The sequence below is a fragment of the Magallana gigas genome, chromosome 3, assembly GCF_963853765.1.
Source record: "Magallana gigas chromosome 3, xbMagGiga1.1, whole genome shotgun sequence".
In the NCBI taxonomy this organism is placed as follows: Eukaryota; Metazoa; Mollusca; class Bivalvia; order Ostreida; family Ostreidae; genus Magallana; species Magallana gigas.
The window spans coordinates 46,919,687-46,936,800 of NC_088855.1; the positions used below are offsets into that span (position 1 = coordinate 46,919,687).

The window sequence follows — 17,114 nt, forward strand, 5'->3', positions numbered from 1 at the left end:
AAACTTCTGATCTCAAACATGTTAAACTTGTATAAAATTATCTCTCTCTCTCTCTCTCTCTCTCTCTCTCTCTCTCTCTCTCTCTCTCTCTCTCTCTCTTGAGCTAAAGGGTACTATAGGAAGCCTTTTACTTCTAAGTTTAATCTGTAAGTCATCATGGAGTTTCTCAAACGTATTAAAACTAGGCCTATCGTCTGGAATGATGTGTTTTTTGTTCCAGTTGCCGCAGGCGTATTGGTAGAAGTCTTGGCATGGGTCCGCCGTTCGATCCATGGACTGGAGCAGTTGGGCAGCTGTAAAAAGTCAATTTCGTAAATGTACTGTTATTGTTAAACAAAGATCAAAACCAATACCGTCGCCCGAAACGTTTTGTTTCAGTGTCACGGACACGCACTTCAAGTCTTATTATTGGTTTGTAGTTATCCTGTGTTATCAGAAACAGATCCATAACTTTTAAGATAATCGCCAACAGCTAGAGATACATGGCGTTGTTTCAACTTTAAATTGATCGGAATTTCTTTTTAATATTTAATATGAAATAGATTCTCCAAATCACGTTTCTAGCAACAGGAGATTGCTTCCTCCAAGTTATCATAAGACATATTCATTGCAGGAAACATGACAATTTTTCTATAGCAGTGTCATTCGAAGCATTCTAATGCATCCAATGAGTTCAATTAAATAATCGTTGGAAATTATTAAGAGAAATGGTATTGATTATGTGTCTTTGGACCACATTAGATGTTTTTTAAACCAAAAATAACAATTCTAAATTTTGAAACATGTTATTTCAGCTGCTATAATCGTGTTTCATGCTTTTGCGTGCCTTTTGCGTTCAGTTATATTTTTGCATGCCCTCTAGAATTCAAAATTTTATTAATATAAAAGAAAACTGAGGGAAATGTGATAATGTTTAATATGATGGTTTTAAATATGAATTGATAAAGGAGCATCAAAGTGAAAATCATGACTAAAATTACATGTATTAACCTTTGACAACGTGACAACGTGAAATAACAGTACCAACAAAAACGCACATGCTGTGCCATGTTCCTGGAACTATTTCATGACTACTTCTTACTTTAACACTTACCAGTTTCAATACAGTCAGTTGTTAAACAAACGCTGGAAGATGTATCTACAAAAAAACATGACAGGTTAATTTTAATTAAACTTTGGTAGTGTCTTTCTTCTACTTCATTTTGACATTGATAAAGCTTTAATAAAAACCTTAATTAATTCATAACTTCGACACACAATAATCATGACTTCCTTATCCTTTCAAATTTTTTTCTACGCCTGACCCAAAGCCATCATAAATTAACTCTAATGTTGTAAAAACACCCATGGACTACCAAAGCAATGTCACATATTTGATTTCAGGTCTCATAACTGCATATATTATCACCAAAGAGAGTTCTTTGAAAATTAGAAGAAAAAAAATAGACAAGACATTCTTCTTTAAACATGCATTACCTTATTTGGAGTTTAAAATAATTGGTCTAGACATGAAGCACACATATTTCGGCAGATAATTTGGAATAACCACCACGATGTGATAGCTTCAATGAATACAGCTATGTACGATTTCACATAATTTTTTGTCTATCAATATGATTTGCTGGTGCAGTATTTTGCAGTCAGTGGATAAGTTTCCATCACACAAAGCCAACATAAAAAACTATTATTTATGTATAATTACTAGCATGCTAAAAGTTGCAATATTTGATAGTTTCCATTTGTATCATATTTTTAGTTGTATGGTATGATTACATTTAATGCACGTTTTTTCTGTATGTTTTTTTCCTTTGCAATATGTATAATTTTTCATGTGTGATGTTTAATTTGATATTTGTTTAAAATAGTCTACATATAAAGTGTATTATTTTTAATTGTATAACATGATTTGCATTTGTAATGCTAAAGTCTTTTATTAATTTCTAATTGTAATTTTTTAAATTTACATTGTGTCTAAGAGACTGCCAATTGTAATAGTGGTTTGTTTTCAAATATTTTATTGGTTTATTTATTTTTTAATCGAACTGGGTAATGTATTCCGGATGAATTGCTTAAGGTCATCGGTCTTGGTCATTTTTCCCGGATTTACAGAAGATTAAAAAGTAAATGCAAGCTTATATTGTATTTTACTCCTAATTGACCTATCTCTACTCCAATTGTAGCATTATTTAAATACTTTTTACATTATTGTATTAGAAAACATCAAACCAATCAATTTCGACGTAAGTCTTTGGTAGACTCTAACTGAATAATGGGGAATTCTTGACAACAAATAGATAGCATTGTACTTATTACATTGGGTGACTCCTCTCTACTAGCGACAGCTATAGAACAAGTAATAAATGAACAATGGCGACAAATACGTTGTCGAAAGATATTGTTTTGTGGAATATTGAGTTTAGTGTCAATGCACGGAATATGATAGGGATAATTACCGTTTGGTCATAGAAAAACAGCTTTATTCGAAAACCAATAAGAATTACATGAAGAAATTATCACATATCTATTTTAACCAAAATATTACATAAAGTCAATTCTTCAGCATTAATTGGTTCATATATAGTGTTTAAAACACTTTCTTTGAATCTATTTACATTTCGTTGTGTCTTGGTTGTGATGTCTTGAAATGCTTGACATTTTTGTCAAAGTATGACATTAAAAATTCCATATCATGTATAAAGGCCACATCTTATGACCTGAATAGCGTAATGAATTACAATACAATAATTTATATGCATTTTAAAATTTAACAAAATATTTTTAGATACATGATAAGAATTGCACCTTATCAGCCACATAACATTAACGGACGCTCAACAGATTAAATTAGGACAAATATACATTGGATTAAACGAAAAACAATTAGATTAAGTTGTCATTTTTCATCCGTTGGACGCAATTTGTTGATTGTCCGTTAAATAAGGTCATCCCCACTGCTGTTTCATATCTCACGACCAAGATATTGAAGCATTAAAGGAATAAACACCGTGCAATAATTTACCGGAAACGTTATTAACATACAATGGTCAGCAAACAGACTTCCCCGTTTGGGTAACGAACAACTATCAATGAAAACAAATGCGTACCGCTCGACGGCACGGTTTTTTAATAAAAATTACCGTTTGTGCTTCGGTCACGCAGAGCAAGTCCAGTTACCCTTCTCATGTCCTTTGAATCCGAGTCTTAACCGAAAGAGGGAACAGACTTGCTTGGACATGACCAATATACAACTAATAACCTAACGGTCATAAACCGTTTGCTCAGTTTCTTCGTGCGTTTTGCATCCGTTTTAAACACAATTTGTTATACTAAAACAATGAAGTTAGTTAGACGTTATTTATTACGGAACGATCCCTTCTATTGCACCACTACCATCCGTTTTATACACTCCCATGTACCGACCTGAAGAAACTCTAGGAGTGTCGGGAAAACTTCTATAAGAGGATAATAACCAGTGGGTTGTGTCTTGTTGTCATTTTTTTAACCGTTGGATGACGTCTGACTGTCGGTCGTCTGGTTGTCATATCAATGTGATTCTCACTTATCAACCGATTCCGTCCTTTAACCGTTTTTACATTAATTTAATATTCTTTTTTCAGTGAAGTGTGACTTCGGCGTTGTATTATTATATAATAATCTATACTACTATATTAAAATAATATACTCGATTTTTTGGGCTTTAATACCGAGAAATCGGAAGAGTACTGTCTTTTATTTTATATATGTTAAACAACATTTGTACTTGAAGATTACAAATTTGTTTTTAATTTTTATCAATCAATCTTCGCTTAGTAATAATCAACGAACATTTCTTTCGTAAATCCGGAAATCATCTGGATGTTTTGGATTTTACAATCTTGCGCATGCGCATTACATTCACGCTAAATCACGAGAGGCTCTTTAGTTTATGTTTTCCACAATATCACATTTGCATGGATAAACAAAGAAAAGATATTACAAATACGTGTAAATTTTTATTGAAAATCAAATATTCTGTTCATCAAAGGAAATACGGGAGATAACTCTAACTCATTTTTAAATAGTGCATTTAATATGAAAAATCCCGAGAGTTCCGATTGCCAACATGGTGTATAAATTCGAAGCGAGTAAAAAGATTGGCGATAAAGTGTTGAATTCTTCATAAATATGAATTAAATTTTTAGATGAAAGGTATTTACAGCCTCAAAATGGTTTGTTCTGAACAATTTGACTTTTGATTTTCAATGCAGCTTCATTAATTTTCTCCGCAATCGTTTCGGAGCGATTCAGCAGTTTTCTGCTACATTACGGGTATATGGGAGGCATTTTAACTGTGGTGAAGGCCTCTCCCGATACACAGTTAGATTATTCTAACTAAGCAGAGTGTATTGAAATTAATTGCATTATTGTAGGCTTAAAGCTTGGTTATGTACATGTCAACAATACGGTGTGTCGATGTATCTATTTCGTAAATGCCCGCTATATGCAATATGTCAACGCGTGCACGCACGGGTCAAAGTCTAGTAGTTCATAATATTTCATAAAAACATACTGCACTATCCACAAACATTTGAGACGCATTACACATTTGCAAATCATTGATTTATGATTCAATAAATAATTTTGGGTTAATATATATGTAGGTAAAAAATGAAAGCTCGAAATGTCGATAAAGCAAACAACATTTACGATGAAAAAAAAATACCAACTACAACAAAGTTATTTTCAGTAAAGTGTCAATACAAATGTTTCATTGAAAAAAATGTCATCATTTCTATGCAATCGTTGTCGACTGGTATCTTCCGAAGTTGTTGCTAATTCATCTCATAAATGATCTAATGTTTAATGTTTACTTTAACTAAAGGCAGTTATATGGACGATTTATAATCGCTCACATGGTTCCTGTTTTATTATTCATGCTTCTTTCCTGTAAATTTTCAATCAAGCAAGAAGCCTCGAACACATGGGGATACTGAAATGGGAAATTAATTACTTCTGCTAGTTTATAAAAGTTACAAGCAAATTGATCACAAGTGACGACCAAAGTGTTTTCTACAATCATTTTCTTCAAACTCATAATAAATGATTCAAATCATTTAAACTATCATTTGATGTTGAGAGAATCTGGGCCTAATTTATGCATACCTTATTTTTACTGGTCAAGCAAATGACCGTATTCTTCTTTTACAATATCAAAGTTGATAATTGTTACTTTTTATGTCTTTTTACAGTTATTGCTCTTGTGTTTAAATAAAGAATAACGCCATATCTGTTTATTTAAACAGAAAACCTGTTTGACAAGAAAGAAGAGAGTGACACATGAAATTAAAGCTATAATAAACAATGAAATGGTAAGTTGATAAATTTGCATTCATTTCATACAGAAAACGTTATATTATACGAGATTACACGTTCTGCTGAAAATTGAGGCAACGTGTGCACAGATTGTAGTGCCCGATTAGATTGCATATTTTTTGTAAGAAAAAATCAAGGTCCTAAATATATCTAAATATATTGTTTTGTCTATACTGTCATATATATATATATATATATATATATATATATATATATATATATATATATATATATATATATATATATATATATATATATATATATATATATATGTGAGAGAGAGATAATCGTAATTAGATTATTTTGGATACATGTAAGTATATAATCAATTTCAGGGACTAGTATAACATCGCCTTTAGAATAGCATTGAAAACAATAATGTTTTTTATAATTATTTGAAAGATTTTTCAATGTCACAATCGGTATTTTTCTTTTTCTTAATTACAAGTATTACTTGGTCAAACGACCCTTTTAAACAAACATTTGTAAGACACGTACAATCAATGCTATGATTGTGATAGTACCTAACTATTGTGTCATTATTTTCTGCCATTGTCAGTTTGATTCTTTGACTTAAGTTTAAATACCGGTTGACTTTTACAGAATTATAGAAATTAATGATTTAATGGTTTTGATCTTACAAGAAAGTTCGATCCACAATAAACAGATATTTCAAGATCACATCTTGACATTAAGCTAATCGAAATACGCAATCTAGTACCAGAAAATGGAAAACATTTCCTTTTCTTGGATGTTTAAATTTTTTTTATTTAATAATCATACAAAATCACTGCTATGCAGTAAAGGTAAATGTTCAGTTGAACAGTACGCCAAAGTCAGAGGAGAAGTGCATTGATTCCCAAGAATGGCAAACAATTATGAACCATAAGAAATCCATTTTGTATCAAGACCTGGTCCACTCTCTATTTCGTTATTATGTGTCACTATAGACGAATTCCGTTTTTGTAAGTAGCAATATGATATTAATGTCCTATAAAATAAATTTCCGTTTCTCACAATTTGCTATCGATCTAGGAGAGACGCGAATGCTTACCATTATTACTTACGGCCCAAGACGCTTCGTTTATAAATCAAACGCAAATCACTGAAAATATATATATATATATACACTAGATGCAGTTCTATATTTTAAACAATCATATAGTTTGAAACTCAAATTTAAAATCCTGCTTTTAAATGTCATCAGTTGAGATGTTGAGTTTTCTGAGACAGTTCATCAGTACTGCGACAGTCTGATATCAAGTGTATAGTCAGACCGATACTGTGGTAAGTTCACTTAACAGACTGACAAAAGTGTAAGCTTTTAAAGACTGAAAAAAATAAAGAAATGACGTCACAGCAGTGTTTCTTTTATTTAAAACTGTACAAAGAATGTGAAATGTTACATACATATTGCCAAAAGAAACTGTCGGGTCTCAAAATATCTTTGGGAACATATGTACATATTATATATCATATTACTTCGTTTTTTTGGTAGTCATTTGTATACTAAATACTATACATTGCAAGGTTTAAAAAAAAATCAGATTTACTTTCCTGATTATTTTATGCTAATCTTATGTTCTGACTATCATTGTCTACCACTTTTTGTTATGAATGTTCATATATATACATGTACATGGACCTCTCGGATAGCAACGTGCAATGAAAAACGCAATACGTTACATAGCTTCCGCAGATGTTATCTAGTTGTGAGTAGATTTCAATCCGACTAATTAGAAATGATTGAAGGGCCTGCTTCGGCGACGTCACCTGTGATCCCAGGGTCGGACCCCATCATTAATTTATGTCGGCGGATAGCTATGTAGAATTAAAACCATCGATTCTTGTTGCCAATTTGTTTAGTGTTATTTTCTCGTTAAGAATTCCAGTGATTGATGACCAAATAAGTTGTTGTCGATAACAAACTCCCTCCTCAAACAAATCTAGAGGGTTTTTTTTTCTGCTGCGATCGCATTGTTCCTGAAAACGATCTCTTGAGTGAAAGAAACCTTATTTCCATTTTGGCTTTCATAGCCTTTTATTCAACACAAATGTCTTCCAATTTAAGAAAGTGTTGAAATACCTAGTATTTAGAATGCAACAAACATCTTTTGAAGCAACCTACTTGCACAAATAATAGGAGACCGATTTTTTTTTACATAGTTACTCCTTGCATAACATACGTGAGAAGAAATTAGGTGCAACAACATAACTTAACCTTATTTTTTTTTTATTTTAACTTATTAGCTCGAAATCAAATTATAGATCTAAAACAGTTTTGACAGAAAGTTGGCACCAGAGAGAGAGAGAGAGAGAGAGAGAGAGAGAGAGAGAGAGAGAGAGAGAGAGAGAGATTTTCGTTTTATGGCTAAAGTTTTAACACTAGAGGATGATTCAGTACAACAGTTTTCTGTGACGTTGATATTGAAAAATATTAGACAAAAACCCAGAAACAGTCAGAATATTGGAATGCCTCATTTAAGACCAAGGTCTGTTTTCATTCGTATAAAAAATCAATTTTGATAATACTTATTAACCGAGGTGCAAAGATTAAAAATTCATGAGTAGATATTTACACACAGTAATCAGATTTTCCTAGAAATGGGGAAAAACCACAATTGACGACCTTGAAGGGATTTTAGAATCAACAAATCACCGATCTAAGATATATATAAGGAAGCATGGCTTATGTGGTTAAAAGTGTAAATGAATGAAAAATAAATAAAAAAAGAACCCCAAAAAACTATTTTGTTATCGTATTTACACACACTAAGTTGCTACTAACGACGTTTTTTGAATGTAACAGTAAATTAAGGTCACACACTGACATGTAATCCAGTTCGAACATTTCAATACGACTTGTCGACTTTCTTATGACCCATCTTAAAATTAAATAAAGACTAACTCAAGAATGACGACTTGGTCGTAGTTATTTTGTTTTGGTAGGATATCAGGTGTACGTCCTTATGATAAAAACACCAAAGACCTCTCTACTTGGTGTTTGACAAAGCAATCGTTAATGTAGTCGATTGCTTGAAAACTAGACGTTTTCTATCATTTCAACTGAAATACATGTATTAACTTCAGTTACAGTTCTATCCGTGTTCGAATTCGAACACCAATATAATTTTATAACGAATGTAGCACGAACATATTTTAAAAATCGTTTGCGAATTAACGACTTAAAAACATACATGTAGGTGTTGCGAAAGAGGTTGAATACGGATCCATATCAGCCCTGAGGATCTATAGTCATAGACATGCATGATCCCTATCAGTCTCTAGGACTGATACAGGTATTGTAAAGTAAGCTTTATCGCATTAGCAAAAAAACCCGGTACGTAGTAAAATTTATTACTTAGTATTGCACTAAGATTAAGGAGGTTGGATCCTGCGATGAAATGTATTTTTTGTAAAGTATTTTTGTATAAATCTACATACATACGGCATAACCAACATTCAAAACAAAAATAGGAGGCCATTGATTCACTGTATATATAAGTATTGAAGGCCTTATTAAAGCGATTCAGTGTATGCATTACTGAGTGTTATATGGCTCATCGGACATTCGTTATAAAGACCTTATTAAAGCGATTCAGTGTATGCATTACTGAGTGTTGTATGGCTCATCGGACATTCGTTATAAAGGCCTTATTAAAGCGATTCAGTGTATGCATTACTGAGTGTTGTATGACTCATCGGACATTCGTTATAAAGGCGAGACACTGTATATAATAGAATTGTAAGATATGTTGAACATTCGGTAAAGCCGCCATTAACTTTATAAATACGTATTGTAATATTTATCAGAGATTCGGTATAGAAGCAATTCACTGTAAATACTAGAATTGTAAGGCTTGTTCGACATTCGATATGGAGGCGCTTCACTGTACACAGGCTGGATGCTCGGTATAGAAGCAATTCACTGTATTTACTAGTATAAAGTTAATCATCTTTATACCGAGTATCGAACAAGTTTTTATCTCGGCTACGAACCACCCAGCTAGAGTTTTGACATTGCAAATCTTCTATAGTGTCGCCCGTAGATTCTGAAGACGGTAAAAATTTTCACTTAATACACATTCATTTTACATATAATAAACACAAACAATTAAGACGCTTTTCAAAAGTTTTGAAAATGATATGTAAACTGTTGAATCATTAAAATTCGCCTGGGCCAATTTTCGTGGTTTGCTTATATATTACAGGTTCGCAATTTCGTGTATTCTCTGACACCGACAAAGGGAAATGTGACTTCATAACCATAATCTATCACTTCGTGGATGATGTTAGTTCGTGGATGAGAGGTATCCACGAATTCCAAGGAGACTGATCCACCACGAAATCTAATGACGCAGCAGTAGACAACCTAATCAAAATTAATGTGGTATGGGACACATGTCGATATTAATGTGGATTTAAGTACATTAAAATTAAAATACCTTCACCGGTTTAGAATTTTTAATGTTTACGATAATAACAATGATAATATACAAAAAAAATGCGTTTGATTTTTTTCTTTGGAAAAATAAAATGCCTAAAAGCCCCGGCGGAATTTGAACTTATGACGTAGAACCGACAATCTCGTAACCTATCTCTCTACGCTGTTACGTAACATACTTGTGAAAGAAAACATAAAATTAAACTGACTTTTACTGTTTATTTTGATAGGAAGCACGTCTCAATACAGAGGTGTCTCATACCCCCTTAATTCACAAACCCAAAGCCATGTCATCTTTTCTGGTATTTACTCTAAGAATGGATTTATGCACTACGTGGGTCTTACAAGCAGGTCAACAAAGCAATACAAATGTGTGTTGCTGCTATGTAGCGCAAGCAGACCGTGATCTAGATAATGGCTGTAATGAAATCATTTGACATGTAATGGAAGAATTAATGTAATCATTCTGTCCCAGTGGCCGTTTCCTGTTCGGTGTAATAAGAAGAATGTGTTATTACCGGCTATATGGCTACATTTATTGGCAGTAAAATGAAATCAGTCTTAAAAATTATTTCATAAAAAGTATCATTAAGTCGAAAAGAGATAATTATATTGAAGTGTTATCGCTCCAGTTAACTATAAAGAAAGCGGATTGCAAAATCCCCGGGATAGTTCCGTGTATCCCGCGGGATTTCCATGACTACAGAGTGTTAAAGTTTGTGAAATTTCAAAATGTCCTTGTAAGCTCTGATTTTTTATCGAATTTTTTAAAATTACTTACTTAATCTAATTTTTAGAGAAGCAGTAGTGTGGGAGAAAAATACATTTTTGTTTAAAATGTAAGTCCTATTCAAGTTTACCATTGTTAAAAATTAATGCATTTTTTAATAGACTTCGTCGATTCTCTATACAGAGAATTGTTACATCCATGGGCCACTAACTCTCATATTTACAATATCACCCCTGCGAATATTTTAGAACACGTGATTTTATTTGACCCTTACAGTTTCGCAGTCGAAACCGTACCTAGTGTTTATAGTCTATTTCCTGGAATCTAGGTACTTTTAGTTAAATATAAAATCTAACGTTTATTGATTTTAAACTTTATGTTCATTAATTGGTGGATAAAATGAGTTCTAGAAATAAATGTGATAATAGAAAATATACGGTTTTTCTGCGGTTGCAACAATTAAACATGCTTAGTAGCGATCCCCCCTAAGGATTAATTTTCGATCCGCGCCTTACCTAGCAATAGCATCAATAGTGACTATACTATTTTATGCAGAATGTTCCTTGAAAACTACTCAATATACTAAGTTTTTATACAAAACAGACCCACATTGTTTTGTTTTAAAACGTGTTATTGAACACCAAAAGCATCAAACAAGGCTATGATTTTTTTTAGGCAACCCAATGTTTATAATTTAAGGTCAGACGACACGTTCCTCAATTTTAGATAACTTTTTCCATGTATTTGTTAATGGTTTACTACTACTTTGACAAGCTTTCTTGCAAAAAATTAGGGTACCTTACCAGGCATTTCTGCAAAATACTAGAGTATGCAATATCCTATATCATCTTCCTGAAAATACACTTGAATTGCTGATATAAATACATTTACAGCACAGCGAAATTCACTATATAAGAACAATATCTCCACTGGGGCGGGGCTTTGAACTCACGGCTCTAGAACCTATACGTTTTTGGCAGTGAGCGGCCACGGTTCTAACCACCCGACCATCTAGACATAGAACCCAATCCAAGTAAATTTTGATCATTTTTAAAGTAATTATAAAATTAATATTTTTTATTGGAACTCTTTATTACGAGGAGATACAAAAAAGATTTTTGAGGAACGTGTCGTCTGACCTTAAACCACGTGTAGAGTTTCAATAGATGATGAATTAAGACATATTATATCTTATAGATTTTCCCTTTTTAACATAAATCAAAGTAGGATGTGATATGAAAAACATTATACTTATGTAATTCACTTTTTATACGTTAAATTAAGAAAAGTGTTTGCTGCAACAAAAAGTTGGAGAAGGAGCTTCCTCCCGTAAAAATTCTAATCTTCAGATCTCATTAATATAATCTCAACGCTCAAAATAAAGTTTTAATTCTTATGTGTAACATAGCAACTGTTGTACACTGTGCTCAAACTTATTCTCAATACGTTGGCTTGTTATAAAAACACTCGAATACGCCTTAAACATAAGTCAAAATCTATTTAAATCATTTGGTTTATAGTATAATGAGGTCGTGAGAAATGGGTCTTCATTCAGTGTTCAAGATAAGTAATGACATAAAACGCATATTGTCTTTGTTCTTTTAAATTCATATAAATTATGAGCGACCTTATGTAACCTCATTTTGAGAAACAAAAGGCGTAAACAACTAGTAACAGCTGTCCTTTCAATATCGCACTTCAGAAATTGCGAAATTATGTTTTAATATTGCTTTCAAATAAAAAAAAACCACTTCTCGTCTTTGTTAAACGGTGCAAACGGGGGAAAATTCCAGTCTTCGAAAGAAAGTTTGTAGTGATATGATACCAGCATTTTACAGAGGAAATTCAGAGCACGTACGTTTTGCGTAGGTTTGCTTGTTAAAAGGATTACACAGAATCTACAGGCAAATCCAGAAATGCGTTGTCATGTATGGTTACATAAAAATCACAAATACCACGTTTGAAAGAAAATTAAAAAAGGCTTAATACCGAACAGTTGGTCAGGGTTCCTAAGCACATAGAATGCACAAGAGGGATAATTTATGCTAAATCAAATTGGATGCATGCCTTATAGGCATCCAGTTAAATCAAGTTGCTTTATAGCCTATACAAAACACAGCTAAAATTTAAAGGTGTAGTAACGAATTTTATATACTTTTGCTGATCTTCCTTTTTTATCAATAAAAACTCTTCTCTGAACGATTCTTTGAATAACCTAAATTCCAAAGAAGTGACAATAAAAGCGAATTTAATCTCTAACTTATGTCTACAGGAGCTGCAACACAAAATGTATTTGATCCAAGGGTTATTGATTTACTTGGAGAAATGGAGAAATAAAGACATTCTCTTATTACCGATAGTAAATTACGGTTCCCAAAAATTTGCATATCACAACATATGTCGCCATCAAGAAACCTTTCATTAAAGCATACACGCAATCATAAAAGATTGGATCTCTTCCGGCATAGAATAGATTACCTTAATTAATTCCTAATCTTCTGTAAAGAGGAAATAATCAAACGGGCGTTAGTTTTTTTTTTATTATATGAGGCCACACTGTACATACGATGGATGAAATATATGATCATATTATCGTTCGTTTACAATATTAGTTCACAGGTAAGTAAAATTCAGAATGCCCAACAATTCATCATATTACATCAAAACGATGTTTTTCACACGTCAAGCCAGGAGAGATAGATACATTTTACATGATGCAATTTGAAATAACCTACACACTGCATTTGCATCTGCACGCGCATTATATGCTTGTCATATTTGATGGAACAATGTGGTTAACCAAACTAAGGTAGCGGTCACCCCTAACCATCTCTAACAGTTTCCTCGCGGAGTTACAGGTTATGGTTAAGGGGGCTCGGTAGTCAATACATTATCATTGGATCTTCCATAAAGTTTTTGATATGTTTTGTTTAGCTATAAACTTTCATTTGATATAGACAAAAATCCATACATTTTAGCATTGAAATTGGAATTTGTTGTTACATCATTTTATACAGAGCTCTTCTTCATAAGGAGATAAATACAGTCTAAAATAGCCCCGACCCTACAGCCCCCTGTTTAAGTACGTACCTTCACGGTCCCGGATGAAAGCAACAGCAACAAACGCAATACAGGCACAAAACAGCAGCACACAGACAGCGGTCAGGTACTTTTCCCGGGATGTCCACTGGCCGGAGCAGCCCGTGTTATTGTATAAATGTACTGTCACATCCACTTTGTCCAAAGAATTCTTCTTAGTTTTCATAGTAGGTTCTAGACAAGGTGCGCGTTCTTCTGGGCTATGTTTCACAGCACCATTGCAGTTAAAATCTTTACGAGGATGCTCCATTCCTTTAATTAAAGGATTAACAATGAAATCCGAAGATCACAGAGCACATCAAAATAGCTCCCACATGTACTCTGCGGTATTCCAAAATTCACAACTCGGGGACGAATAATTATGCTAAATCAACTTCCCGAATTCATAATGACAGCCATAAACGATTAACAAGAATGTTTATTCGCGGCACCGGCGGGATTGACCCTACCTGTCCCTCGCTGAATTTCAAATGAATGAAAATGAACAGCCACAACCACATCAATACGGGAGATAGGTATAGTGGCTCTAAGTCTAGTCTCTCTGGTGAAATTCTATAAGTCCTCCTTACTTTTTAGAAAAGTACATATCGGTGAGCGAGTTTGTAACACCGCGATGATATTAGACGTTAATGAGAAAGATATTTCCCCTGAACAAGTAATCAATGATTACGTCTCAGGTATGTATTGAAATGACAATCTCACTTCCACTACACAGGCAAGATTCGTCCACGACTCCAACGATTAAAGAAGTCCGGTTTCCATCGTTACTGTTGGGATGACTGAGGAGTAAGCTGACCTACAGTAAAAGCCTCGACAATGGCCTTCCGACTTCTCATTTTCTTGCTCCAGTAAGTCTCAGTTTTAGTCGACAAGAAATCTAAGAAAAAGCGCCATATAATGCTCGATCGATTGGAAGTGACGAGTAACGAAGTTGAGGTTTCACCGCGAGTATTTTTTTTTCTAATGCAACACACGAAGGTACCATAAGTAGAGTGATACGCGCCGCTGCTGAGCGCGATCCGACAGTTTCTATTACCATTAGGACCAAAGTCGCAGTTAACTTGTCCATGATAAATGTAAAATTCACAGGCGCTCTTAACAAAACTCAAAATGATTGCAAACATTGGTATCAGTCGTGTTAAGTCAGTCCGATTCCTTGATTAAAACCGTATCAATTCATTTATAGTTCTCCGATTTTTAATGTACATTCTACCGAACTTATCGTATTGCAATTATTTCACTGTTTCTTTCCAACTGACATTTTTTCATTATAATGTTCTCAATATTTACTTTCACCAAAGTATTTCTTGTTCAAATTTTGATTACTTAATGCATGTTATATTTCTGAAATTGCTAACTTAAATCATTTATTAGGATCCTTTTTTAAGTTACACCACAAAAACTCCAAGACAATGGGCTAGGAAGTAATCAAAAGTGAAAAAACCACCGAAACTACAAAATAAAACACCAAAACCTACTCCTCATCACCAAACATATCAGAACATCGGTTTCTTTGTCAGTGCTTTGGTTCTTTTGTACAAGAATAAAATCGTGAGTCAAGTCATCTACTTCTGAACCAATTTACCTTTCAAGTTTACTTTGTAAGTTCCTTATCGTATAGTTTCGTGATTATTGGGGGAGCGAATTAACTAGATTTGGTTGTTATTTCTGAATCATATAAGATACAATAAATTGGATTTCTCTTCTGATCCAAACATCATCAAAGCTTCTTCCTTGATTCCTGAGGCTTCGACCAAACAATTGCACGACTCTCAGCTGTATGTGGGAGTCTATAGCTGATGAGCTGGAGAGTGCATTGATGTTTATGATCGGGATTGTGGAAAACCATATCAAAATCGTACAGGTAAAGAGATCACAAAGGTATAAAAGGTTGGAGATTCATTTGCTGTTGGAGTTATGAAGCATTGGCATCTTGATTTTTTTAAAGAAAATTAAAGGATTTGCAAATAAGACGATGTCATTTTGATATAATTAAACCTGATTTGTGATCTTTATCCTACCTTGAAATAAATCGTATCATTTTTAATCTTTTTTCCCCAGTGCAAATCTATCGTTTATAGGTATATGGATTCATACTAGTATGTAACCGGGCAAACAAAAAATAAACTAGACAGACTATTTTGGTGTACAACACTCAGATCTTACATTGTTGATTTAAAATAGATTACCAGAGAAGACAGCCGTTTTTTGCTTTGAGAGCAAGCCTGTGTTAGAGCGACTTTTAGTTCAAAACGCATGAAAACAGTTTTTTGAATGAGTTGATATATAGGTAGATCCATCTTCTTTCCTTGTATGCCTGAATCTTACCAGGCCACGATTAGTTATTTCTACCCAAGATAGTAGCATTTTAATGAAATTTCTTGCATGTAGCTTTACTTCTTATGTCAATTATGTTATGATTCTAAAATAATTTAAATACCACCCCATTTCCTATGGGGTCGTCTCGAAAATAATAATAAATTTTTACTATTAAATCCTGTGATAATTTGTTAGAAATGCGCCAAATATTCACATTTTTTTATTTAAAGTTGTATTTCTGCCCAAGGAATTCCTTTTTTATAAGTATTCGAAACTTGTTATGCGTAATGTTAGTTTAAAATACCGGAAAACGATGCTGTCATAAGCGCCAATTAAATATATTACACGATTAAGGTCATAAAATCGCAATTTCTCAACTCAAACACGTTATAGGTAATGAAAATTCTGTATAAAACACAATTATACACAAATTGCACACTCAAATTGTACTTGGCCTCGTACATGTAAAATGTAACGAGGATTACATTAGTATCTATTTCGATAGATACTTGGATGTGTCGCTTGTTACTAGTTACTGTCTATTCTAAAGTGAATGTGTTAACAATTTTCTATAGGTACTTAGATGTGTTGTCTGTTAACTGTCTATTCCTCAGTGAATGTGTTGACAACTTTTTATAGGTACTTAGATGTGTTGTCTGTTAACTGTCTATTCTTCAGCGAATGTGTTGACAACTTTCTATAGATACTTAGATGTGTTGTCTGTTAACTGTCTATTCTTCAGCGAATGTGTTGACAACTTTCTATAGATACTTAGATGTGTCGTCTGTTAACTATCTATTCCTCAGTGAATGTGTGTTGACAACTTTCTATAGATATTTAGATGTGTTGTCTGTTAACTGTCTATTCCTCAGTGAATGTGTTGACGACTTTCTATAGATACTTAGATGTGTCGTCTGTTAACTGTCTATTCCTCAGTGAATGTGTTGACAACTTTCTATAGATATTTAGATGTGTTGTCTGTTAACTGTCTATTCCTCAGTGGATGTGTTGACAACTTTCTATAGATACTTAGATGTGTTGTCTGTTAACTATCTATTCCTCAGTGAATGTGTGTTGACAACTTTCTATAGATACTTAGATGTGTTGTCTGTTAACTGTCTATTCTTCAGTGAATGTGTTGACAACTTTCTATAGATACTTAGATGTGTT

At 33.2% G+C, this 17,114-nt stretch overlaps 1 protein-coding gene across 2 annotated transcripts in view; it reads right to left on the bottom strand.

The window, feature by feature from the left end:
• LOC105338735 (neprilysin-1) overlaps positions 1-14,620 on the bottom strand; it is a 32,971-nt gene extending 18,351 nt beyond the window's left edge. Inside the window, exons 1-3 of one of the 2 annotated variants that reach the window (XM_011443971.4) lie at positions 13,617-14,620; positions 1,094-1,138; positions 132-293 (exon numbers count right to left, since the gene is read on the bottom strand). In XM_011443971.4, the coding sequence (XP_011442273.3) occupies positions 132-293; positions 1,094-1,138; positions 13,617-13,875 (466 nt within the window). In that variant the 5' untranslated portion in view covers positions 13,876-14,620. Of the gene's footprint in view, positions 1-131; positions 294-1,093; positions 1,139-3,137; positions 3,199-13,616 lie in introns of those variants that run through there. The other variant, XM_066080050.1, reaches the window with a different exon arrangement.
• Between the last annotated feature and the right edge of the window lie 2,494 nt (positions 14,621-17,114).